The 12,427-nt window shown below is 35.8% G+C and overlaps 1 protein-coding gene across 1 annotated transcript; it reads left to right on the forward strand.

The window, feature by feature from the left end:
• The first annotated feature begins 10,873 nt into the window (after positions 1-10,873).
• On the forward strand, positions 10,874-11,587 carry LOC145113643 (uncharacterized). The gene has a single exon (XM_079049711.1). It carries the CDS (start codon positions 10,874-10,876, stop codon positions 11,585-11,587), a length of 714 nt encoding a protein of 237 aa, XP_078905837.1.
• Positions 11,588-12,427: the final 840 nt, after the last annotated feature.

Below are 12,427 nucleotides of genomic sequence, written 5' to 3' on the forward strand. Positions count from 1 at the left end.
TTTTCCAAGCTGAAAGTTCTCATTCATCATACTATACAACTTGCATGATTCCAAGTTTCGGTCCAATTGAACCTTGGGTGATGAGAATCTTTCCTTATTTGGTAATATTAGACACTACCACAACCGAAAGAATCAAATCCATTTTTCCAATATTGCTATCAATGGAATCTTATAAGCAACAACTTTTCACAAATGCCATTGTAAGGATACTTAAAATAAATAAAATCAAAACCTTTTTCTTTTATTTTAAAACTTTGCGGAAAAACTTATCCTTACAATCCATATGAAAACCTTGTTGTTATCTATTCCTAAGCAATATAAATATCATAACTCTTAAGTAATAGCCCAAAATTCTGATCACCGAACCATGCGATTGAAATCCATCTTCGCGATCAGAATCAGCATGTACTTAATAGAGTTAGACAATGGACTTTACCTGAAGTAGAGCCAAACTTATTGACTTTAACATCCTTAGGTAAATTTGGCAGCTTCGTAACCAATGCCCCTTCCTTTGGCAATAGTTACCTATGGACCCTTGATAATGGGACTATCTCAGACTTCGCCTCTCTCTTTACCATTGGGTCAACCGAGTTGACTATGGCCGATCCCTTTCCATTGGGAAGAGAGAGCTTTACTGGATATCCAATGTCATCATTGTCAATGTCCATAGCGTTTTAGGAAGTTGATCTTAGCAAATAGATAAGATCATTAAGGGTCTTGTCTTAGTCTGTTTCATAGGATTCCCAAAAGAACTCACTATGTGTCTTAGAAAGTAGTTGAGCCACCAACTTTCTCAAGACTTTGACACCCAACTCTCCCGGCTTGTCAATATGTGACTACATCTCCAAGATGTGATCACACCTAGACCTTGCCTTGCCAATAGGGCTTGAGTGACCTTAAACTTTTTAGGAACTTGTGGGTTAGGGAAAATAATTGGAGGAGGTGAAAGAAGTATGATATCCATGGGACATCATCTTCATTTAGGAAAGCTTGTTTCAAGAGATTTGGGAAGATCATAAATGTCTAGACCAGACATCTTTTTGGGAGATATTCAAGATAGTTGATTTAAAGTCCTTAATATGACACCCAATATGAAATATTAAGGCTAGGACCCAACAAACTATTTTATAACTTAGAAGAGGGATGCCGTAATCCAAGCTATAAAATATTTGAAGGTAGGTGAATGACGATTCACCAATTTCCACCATGAAAAACGAAATAATTTATTAGGTTTTAATTGGATTTGAAAGTCCTAGATCTTTGAGATTCATTGTACTGTTCAAAGGCATGTTTCAATCTCGAGTGTGCCCTTCAGGTTTTGTGACTGGGATGCTGAGGATCATAAAACAAGGTGTGAATAACCATGCAAATATACTTGGTACCCTTAATATTTACCCCTTAATCAATGTGCCGGTTAACCACACACGCTCCACCGATACTATGATAAATATTAAGTTACCCTTTGCCTACCTTGTTAAGTCTAGGTTAGTGTGCCGGTTAACCACACACGCTCCACTAATGACTTAAGCAAAGTGCAAAGTGTAATTTCATGGGTTAGCACCAAATTCACATTTTCCTAAGTAACTAAGATTGGGTATTAATAAGAGTTTAGTTACTTAGTATTTATCATTAATACTTTTAATGAAAGGAGAATTATAGTCCTTGTCCTACCCGTTCGGCTAACGATCCTCCACCAGTCAAGGAAGCGGTGGGTGAGAGTGGACACCCATTAAACTGCCATTTTATAGGCAGTAACCTTATACCCCTCTTATAGACCGACTTCGTGAATGAGGCCTACTAACGGTAAGACTGACTTTACTCTTATACATATATATAAATATTATTAACTTATAATATTATAAAGTATAAGGGTTGAATTTTAACTTTTTAAAATTCTAAGGGCTAACTTGGAATTAAAGTATTCATAAGTGAAAACTTTTCAAATTCCAAAACTTGAGGGCAAGTTTTGAAACTATTCAAAACTAATTAATTCCATAACTTATGAGTTTAAAGTAGTTTTAATTAAAAAAAAAACTCTTCAAGTTCCATAACTTGAGGACAAGTTATGGAAGACTTTAAACTAATTAATAAAAAAAATAACTTTTTTTAATTGTAACTTATGGAACTAATTAAGGTTACACTTTTTTTTTAATTTAATGAAGAGACTCTTGAACCTCCATAACTTGAGGACAAGTTATGGAGTCATAAAACCATTTAATTAGAACTAGACTCTTCATTTTGTAACCTTTGCCAACTTTTATGAGTTTTATGATTCTTAAATGTGACTTTTCATATAACTTGAGGACAAGTTACAAAATCACACTTTGGAATCAACTCTTAGATTAAATTGGATTGAAAACAACTATTTCACACAACTTTTCTATTAATCTAAGAACCTCATAAGAACAAGATAATTCAAATCATCAATCTTCAAGAAATTAGCATGAACATACAAACTAATACAAATCTTGAAATTATGACAATTATCTTAGAAATTGGATTAGCATGAACATTACCACATCAAAAACAAGTTTATAAGTCCAAAAACATCTTAGGGTAATGTTCCTAGTCCAATTCCAGCCAAAACAATCGAATATATGCATCCAACTCGATTTTTCAGCTACTTTTGCAAGTATAACAAGAAAACAAGCCTAGGCTCTGATACCACTGTTGGGTTATGAGCATTCTAACACTCCTAAGTGTACATGCAACCCTAAATACCTTGGATCTATGTTTTCTCTATTATACATACAATTATGAACATCCAAGGTATTATCCCAATCTAGCATACAAAATAATAAATATAACAAGATAGAATACATACCTCTTTGATGTAGAATGTCTTCATGAAGCTTGAGTGCCTAGTGCCCCAAGTGTGACACCTCAAATGGTTAACACAACACCAAATACACTTGGAATAACTTGAGAGAAACTTGAACACTCCTTGAAATCGTCTAGCCCTCACACTCACACATTAGTGCACGATTTCTTGAGCCATGGGATTCTTTTATATGGTGGCTATTAGGGTTACACCATGTAACTCATAACTTTACCCATTCCTTATGCTCCATGGATTTTAACCTCCATGGAGTATCCATGGGTCACCCCATGGACTTAGTCCAACATAAGGAATCTTGGATCACAAGCCCACATATATAAGAATGAATGATTTACACAATCAACCCATATATTTAATTAGTCTCCTTTTGATCACTTAATTAATTCCAAATTAATTCTTAATCAATACTAATTAAATAACCTTATTAATATATTAGAACTTATAATATATTAACCAACCTTAAGTGTTATTTCTCTCATTATAGTCTATCCAAATGCATGATGCCATGCAACCCAAATGGACCATGCCGGGTCGGGTCAAGTCTTACCAATTATAGTTATGGACTTAGACATTAATCCAACATCCCCACCACAGTCTCAGTCGTCTGTTGAAGGTCCTGAAACTCCCTCTCCAACTGTTGTACCTCGATAGCTGGTGCAAACTCCACCCTAAATCGGGTCACAAACTCATCCCAAGTCATCGTCTCAATGGCCTCGCCTCCCAAAGATAAATCTACCTCCTCCCACCAATCTCATGCTCTATCCTTCAAAAGACAAGAAGCAAATCCGACGTTCGACTCCTCGGGGCAAAAGCTCATCCGGAAAGCGTTCACCATATCCACTAACCACCTCCTACTAGCAATGGGGTCCTTCTCCCTAAAGAACTCAGGAGCTCCACAAGCACGGAACTCACGGAACGAAAGAGTGCGAACCCCCATCATAGCTAAAATCTTGGTGCAGAACATGCCCAGACGATCATCCAAAATCTCCATAATCTCCTCCTTGACCGAACCGAAGATCACACGAGTCTACTCCAAAATACCGCAGGTGATCTCTGACGAGATGAACTTCAGTATCTGCTCATCAATCGGCTCAGTACCAACACCTGAACCCGAACAATAACCTGAACCTCCTCCACATGTGATCATCACCATTCTGAAAAGCAACCATACAAGAATCAGATCATGCCCATAAAATTTCTCATCCTACAGGCTTCCTATAATCTTCATGACCCTCTTTGATTCAAGTATGGATCCTGTGCTTTCGGTAGTACGGGCCCATACTACCTTCCACACATATCCATACTTTCCTCAAGAATTATCCTGAATCTTCTAAGTCACCTTCTCATACTGGTATTCCAAATAACCACTAAACAGTGCATCCATACCCACTAAAACACTTCCTAGGCTCTCCTAGGTTTCTGACTTCACCCTTCCATCAGTTGCGAAAGGTCTCTCACTTATGTTCGTTAACCACTTCATGAATACCATTACATGCAACAAAGCTTACATAGTCCTTCGACTAACAGGATCAACTCTACAACGGTTGGACTCAGACAAGAGTTGCGCAATAGGGCCAAACCCATCACTTTGAGATAATTCAACCTTTGTAGCATGTAACTTAACATATTCATTTAATGGTTAACTCACATAAACAAGAATCCCAAAAAGCACAAAGCACAAAGCACAAAGCAAACAGAATTCATGTAGACGAGGAACAAGAAATAAGGCTAAATCAGTCATTCTAGGATATATGATCCTATTTATATACAATTTTTAAAGCATACACCTAGCAATCACTTCTACCAATATAGATTCCAAACCTAAAATAACATCCAATTACTCCTAGGCTACAAGGCATCGCATATCAGGCCAATCTATCGTGCAATTCCTGAAAGTATCCTTAGCCATATCCTAGCATGCAAGCATTCATATCATATAATACATCAACATGTATGGGTATTCTGGGAATCACATACTTAAGCTCGGCTGATTGCATGCATCACACCCCTTTTTTATTTATAAAAAAACTCTTTTTAGAAACTTATTTTCTTTCAAAAGATTATCAATTCCTCATTTTGAGTTCATTCATACTTGAGAGTGTGCACAAATCCCTCAAACCAAGGCTCTGATACCAACTTGTAACGTCCCAAAAATTCGTAGTAAAATTTTCATTTTTAAAATAATAAACCATACAAACGAGTTGTTCCAAAACCGATCAAAGTGAATATATTATTTAAACATCAAAGTAAATATCATAAATTGTCAATGTGGAAAACTCTGGTGGAAAACTCTGGTGCAGTCACGACTAGGGTGGGAATCGGTTCGGTTGTTTGGTTTTTCGGTTTCCTCGAATCAGTTTCCTCGGTTTGAAATTTTTTTTAGTCCAATTCGAAAACCGAACCAAATCGAATTCAAATTTTCTAGACCAAACCGAAAACCGAATTCTGATTCGGTTTGGTTCGGTTTGAAAACCAAGGAAACCAAATATTAACTTAAAAAAATTTCAAACATAAATTAAAATGTTTTTAACATAGAAAAGTAAAGTTGCAAACCAGAAAAATCTAAATTTTCATACAAAATGTTCCAAAGAGTAAATATGTTATAATGATTTTTACTTTATAATTAATACTTTTATTTAATATAAAATATAAAATATATATTTGAATTAATTGACTTATGAAATTTGGTTTTTCGGTTCGGTTTGGTTTAAACTTCATGAGACCAAAACTCGAACCATAAACCAAATTTACAATTTGGTTTGGTCTCAAACCAAACCAAAAACCGAATTTGAATATGGTTCGGTCTGAAATCGATTTCAGTTTGATTTGATTTTCGGGTTTTTTGGTTCCGGACCAAATAATTCCCACCCCTAGTCACGACGGGCCCTTTCCTTTCGTACCAAAAGTACTTGAAACCATAAACATAAAACCGTAAATACAAAATTTAGTGAGTTCCCCAAAATACCACATACCATACATACACTAAAGATTGTTATGTCCCAACCATAGTATGGTCATTATGCCATGAGCCGTATAATGATCTTTCCTTGCCAGGCTGGGGGGCAAAACCCTGAGTCCTACAGATAAGTGCCATGAGCCACCCCTGGTCTTCCATGTAAGTATCATAAAGACAACTAGCATACTACATATAACTGGCAAAGTCAAAACCCTGGTCTTGCATATAAATTGTCGGGGGCCGTATCCAGATCTTTCATACAAATGTCAGGGGCCACTCCTGGTCTTCCTACATAACATAAACCAATGGGCTGACATTGGTGTCTTCGACCCCCGAATACGATGAGGAGACTCACCTGAATCACAATGCTGACTAAAACCTCGCACAACGCCGCATCGATCACAACCAACAACAAGGCAAACCCTAAGTCTACCTTCTAAAAATAAAGATTGATACTACTAATTCTCTCTATAATTTTATATTTATTAATTATAATAACATTATGAAAAATTAAATTTTTTTTTTTATATTTTTTATCCTCCTACTCATATAAAATTGTGACATGTTGATACTACTAATTCTTTCTATTAATTTTCTCTTTTGATTTTAATACTTGCCTTAATATAATAAATAGAAATATAAATAAGAAAAAAAAAGATGAAAAAAAAAATTAATTTCTCTCAACACTATATCTCCGTATCTGAAATGGAGGGGATAGTTGGGGAAAGAGGTCGAAGAAGCTCACAAGATATTTGTTTCCTTCTTAAAAAACAGGGCGCAAATATTTCTCTTTTGTCACAATTCCCATTTCATTACTTTCGTTTGTTTTCATTTGGCACCATCACATGCGTTTTATAGCAACTTTTTGTTAAAATTTTGATATTTTTGTCAATGTGTGTTTAATTTAATTTTCGGTTCAAATTTATTTAAGGAAATAGTTTTTGTTGTAGTTCTCGATTCATAAAATTTTCAAACATTTGTTTATATTTTCTAACTTGAAAGTTAATAGGGTAATTATTATCTTACTTATGTTTATTTCAAATGAAAGCAAAATCATATATATATATATATATATATATATATATATATATATATATATATATATATATATATATATATATATATATATATATATATATATATATATTGGCGAGTCTAGAATTTAAATTCATCTAATTCACTAAGCAAGTTCAACCAAACCAAAGCGTGAGTTTGAAAATCGGATCACACCGGCGGTTCAACTGGTTGAACAAACAACCGTTCATGTTACCGTTTTTAATCTCAAAAAACCGCTTGTTAGCAAACAAGGTGGAACCGGCTGATTTTCCAATAACATTGGTTGAACGGACCAACTGGACATTTCAAAAAACAAGTTTTGTTAAATATATGTATTAAATTTTTTGAAAACACTTTCAGAAACTATTTTATAATAAAAAGGCGCATCACCTAACCGTTTTTTAACTTATTAGCTAATATAGATGTGAAACATAAAGGTACTTAAATTTTTTGTTCACGTCTTCTTATTTATAAGACATTATCTCTCACATATTTCATTTTTTGACTTAACTATAGATGGTAAATATATGTATTTATTTTTTTTTAAATATATTTTTTTCTTTTAACTAACATATTTTGTTTCCAACACAAGGTAAGCCCTTTAAATTTTTTTAGGTAGGTCCTAATTTTTTGGGTATAGAATTTTTTTGTAAATCTTGAAAAATTAGGTGGGTCAAAGGACCCACCTTAAGATAGTGTAGCCTCGCCACTATATATATATATATATATATATATATATATATATATATATATATATATATAGAAAGAGAGAGAGAGAAAAAAAACCAAGATGTATTGATGCAAAATCATACATTGAAATCGATTGTTTTTTTGAAGAATTTTTTATATTCCTCTCAATTAAAGGAAAGAACCAACAAACTAATTACTTCATCATTGTTCGATTATAGAGACCAAAAACTTATTCATTTAGATTAAATTTTTAAAAAAACTCTTATGCATTTGATTGATGCATTGCTTTTTTTTTTCTATTTGTTTCACAGTTAGCTTCAAAATCAGAATCCATTACGTGATTAGATGAATTATGTTGTTTGTAATTTTGACAAGAAGGAAAAGACTGATGCATTTGATAGATGTATTGTTTTTTTTATATTCGTTTTTAGTATTCACAGATCGAGTTTTCCCGTTAATTGGAAAACTCTCTTTGTAGATTTAAGTTCCATGAGTAATTCAACGTAGTTATTATTTCATCCAGTTTCTTCCTTTTCGCAGGCTCGATACATATGCATATGAATAACTATATGCATATGCATATGAATAACTATATTTAAGTTCCATGAGTAATTCAACGTAGTTATCATTTCATTCAGTATATGATCGGACGCCTTCGTCGTCGTCTCCGGCGGGACCAAACACCATCGTCTTCTTCTCGTTTTCTTCTGATTTTCTTGCTATTCTTGATGGTCGGTAATGAACAGGGTTATGGTCGCACCCATCTTCAATGAATCAGAGAATGATTGATATTGTTTTTATGCCATTCTTTGTGACCAATTTCCCTCCAGACCCAAATGTCAAGTCGTTATGGGAGGTCTGTGATAAGGTTGGGAAGGTGGTTGATGTTTATGTTGCTCGGAAATTATCAAAACTTGGTAAGAGATTCGCTTTTGTTCGTTTTCTTAAAGTTAAAGATGATCTATTGTTGGAACGAAAACTTAGAGAGATTTGGATGGGATCATATCATTTATTTGCTTCTGTGACTCGGTTTAGTCGAGATACTAGTAATAAGGTAGTCTTGAATAAAAAGGGGCAGGTTGCTTCTCATAATTCTGTTGAGCATGTGATTAAGTCAAATGTGCATGCTGATGCACATACTAGTTCTTATGCAAATCTACTAAAGGGTCAGGGGGCTATGAAAACCAATAAAGGCTCAGTTCCTGTGTGTATTTTACAGGGAAAGGAGATTGATAATCTGTTGTCATTGAAAGCATATGTTTTTGGCAAGCTACGAGACATTAGATTGATTCCAAAGTTGTGTATTCTCTTGAAAGAAGAAGGTTTTCCGGAAATTGTAATTAAGTGATTGGGTCTATATTTCTTTTGTATCAGACGTTGCTTGCATGCGGTTTAAGAAATCTGAGGCGATTAAGGCTTATTTCTCAGTTTTTAGACCGGTTGTTAATGGGTTTGTTGTTAAAGAGCGTGTTATTTGGTTAGAGTTGGTGGGTTTACCATGTTGTGCTTGGAATGATGTTCCGGTTAAAAAGTTAGCTTCTATATGGGGTGAGGTTTGTTTTATTGAAAAGGATGGGGATGCTCCTTTGGCGGTTAAACATGTGTGTATTAAGACTTGTAAACCTTCTTTGATTCATGATATGATTAAAGTGGTTGCTCAAGGCGTTGAATATGGGGTGGTGGTGCGTGAAATCTCAAATTGGGAACCAAATATTATGGAGGAGGGAGAAATAGGGTAAGATATTCCGGACATGTCAGGGGGAGAGGAAGAGGATGCCTTTTTTGATGATGATGTGAATGATATTATTGATGTAGAGAATGGTGATAGGGTTGATGAGGGACAAGAGAATTCTTTTAGCATGGATAATACACCTATTAACAGTGTTAGAGGAGTTGGGTTTGTTGATAGAAAAGGAATATTTTTTCAAACTAATAATAAAACAAAAGGTAATGGAGTTGTGGATGGGGGGCTTTCTCCGCCAAATGTTGTTGTCAAGAGAGGTGTCGCCGAAAACCAAAGTAATTCGGTTGTGCCTTCTCCGGTTACGGTGACTGAGTGTGAGTTGCAGGGTGATTCTCCCTATTTGGTGGCTAATATGGAGGGGTAGGGGGCATCCGAATCATCATCACAACCTTCCGGTTATAGACGAGATCAATCTTCTACTTCTCACGGATATTCTAAGATTCTTAAAAAGAAAGTATTGACAGTAGTTGATGATATAGAAGATGTGTTGAAATAATATTTTGAAATGAGAGGCCTTCTCGGGTATGATATGGATTCTAATAAGGAACGAGTTAAAAAGATTTTATCTAGTATTGGTGTGGTATATGTGGATCAATGAAGTGCCTTTCTTTGAATATATGTGGTGCCCGTTCTTTTTTAAAAAGAAGTTGGGTTAAGGCGCTTTGTTTACAGTTTGGAGTTTCTTTTTTGGGTTTGCAAGAAACGAGAATGACGCAAGTTGATCTTTTCAAGATCCGAAGTATGTGGGGTACTTATAGATTTTCGATTTTGATAGTAGTAGTGCTCGGGGTCGATCGGGTGGTATTCTATCTGTGTGGGACCCGAATGTGTTTACTAAAAGTAGTGTTACTTGTACTAGTAATATGGTTATTGTGGGAGGCTCGTGGATTCCGTTTAATATTAACTGTTTTATGGTAAATATTTATGCTCCTCAAGATTTAATGGGAAAGCAACATCTTTGGGGGTATCTCTCGACTTTCATGAGAAGGAAAAGGGGAAACTATGTCTGTTTTGGTGATTTCAATGTTGTCATGGAGGCGGGTGAAAGGTTTGGTTCTGTTTTTTGCTCTACTTCTGCCCAGTATTTTAATGAGTTCATTGAAGATGCTGGTCTTATAGATGTGCCGATGGTTGGAAAGCAGTTTACTAGAGTTGATGCCATAGGTGCTAAACTTAGCAAGCTTGATCGGTTCTTGGTCTCGGATGCGGTTTCTGATTGTTTTGATCATCTTTAGGTCTCGGTGTTGGATAGGAAATGGTCGGATCATTGCCCTATTTTGCTTCATTCGAATACGGTTGACTTTGGGCCTTCTTCTTTTAAATTCTTCAATTCTTGGTTTTCTTTGGAGGGTTTTGATGATGTGGTTAAAGTCGATTTTGAAAAAGCTTATGATTCTGTGAGCTAGTCGTATTTGGATAAGGTCATGGGGTTTCTCGGTTTTGGTGAGAAATGGAGAGCCTGGATTCGTGGCATGTGCTCTAATGCTAGATTTTCGGTGTTGATTAATGGGAGCCCTACTGATGAGTTTCAATATTTCAGAGGTCTCAGACAAGGAGATCCCCTTTCTCCTTTTTATTCATTATAGCTATGGAAGGGCTTCATATTGCCTTAGAGGATGTAGTTGCTGAAGCGGTGTTCCGGGGTGCCCCGATGGGTTCTGATGAGGTCCTCATATCTCATTTATTTTATGCAGAATATGTGATTTTCCTAGGGGAGTGGGTTGCTTCTAATATTCAGAATTTGATTCGTATTCTAAGGTGTTTTTATTTGGTGTCAGGCCTTAATCTCAATCTTACTAAATCAAATCTTTATGGGGTAGGGGTTAACCCGGTGGAGATTGCTAGCTTAGCCTCGTTTACCGGGTGTTCGGCTGGAACTCTTCCCTTTGTTTATGTTGGTATCCTGGTTGGAGAATCTATGGTTCGACTTAAAGGTTGGCAGATTATCATCAACCGTTTTAAGAAGAGGTTATCTTCTTGGATGGTCAAGTTGTTGTCCATTGGAGGTCGTTTGACCCTTATTAAATCGGTTCTAGGGAGTTTAGGTATTTACTTTTTCTTTCTGTTTCATCTTCTTATGACTGTTTGTCACTATCTAGAGGCCCCGAGGGCTCGGTTTTTTGGGGGTGTTGATGAAGGTCAAAATCGTATTCATTGGGTTAATTGGAATTGGATGCTTTCAACCTATGCCTTCTTTATAAATGAAAGTGGTGGTTTGTTGATGACAAGGGAGCTCTTTGGGTTAAAATTGTCAAATTTTGTCATGGGGAAGGTGGTGGTTTCTTGGGTGACTCGAGAATAGTAAGTGGAGGGGGTGTTTGGCAAAAGATTGTAGGATCCATTAATCATCTACATGAGAATGGTTGCATTCCTTTCTAATTTCGTGCATAGAGTAGTGGGGTATGGGGATCAAACGAGGTTCTGGAAGGATGTTTGGTGCTCAGATATTCCTCTTAGGGAGCGGTTCAGGAGACTCTTTGCTTTGGCCCTTAATCAAGATGCTTGGGTTAGTGATTATTGGGCTTCGGGGGGTTGGAATTTCCATTGGCGTCGGGGGATTAGAGGAGGTGCTGAATTGACCCAATTTGATGATCTTGTGGAGATTTTAAATCCTATTCGTATAGGGGAGGTATTGGATAAGTGGTCTTGGGAGCTTGATCCGTCGGGTATATTTACTATTAAATCAGCAAGGAACTGGGTTGATGATATGATGCTTCCTATGGGTAGTACGCCTACTAGGTGGAACCGTTTTGTCCCTATTAAAATTAATTTTTTTTTATGGCGTGTTGCTGTTCTAAAAAAAATGTGAGAAAGAAAACGAAATAAGTTGGAAATTGACAAATAGCAATAAAGGGCAAAATGGTCAAAGAGGGTAAATTGGTTAAATTACATAACCAACAAGGGATATAATATTAAATATATGACCATTGTACGAGTTATATGAGTTTTATATGCTTGTGGTCTAATGGATTAAGTTCAAGGGCAAAAGTGGAAAAGAATATGAAATTTGTAATTCCATGTAAAAGTGATAAAATGCCAACTTTGAGAACATAAACGTCAACCCTAGAGGAAAGGCAAGGAAAAAGGGTACAAAGGTAACTTGTAGTAGACTTGAAAATGAAGCAATAGCAAAAAGAATCAG

Source organism: Lactuca virosa, chromosome 5, assembly GCF_052849685.1.
Source record: "Lactuca virosa cultivar CGN04683 chromosome 5, Lactuca_virosa_CGN04683_v6, whole genome shotgun sequence".
NCBI lineage: Eukaryota > Viridiplantae > Streptophyta > Magnoliopsida > Asterales > Asteraceae > Lactuca > Lactuca virosa.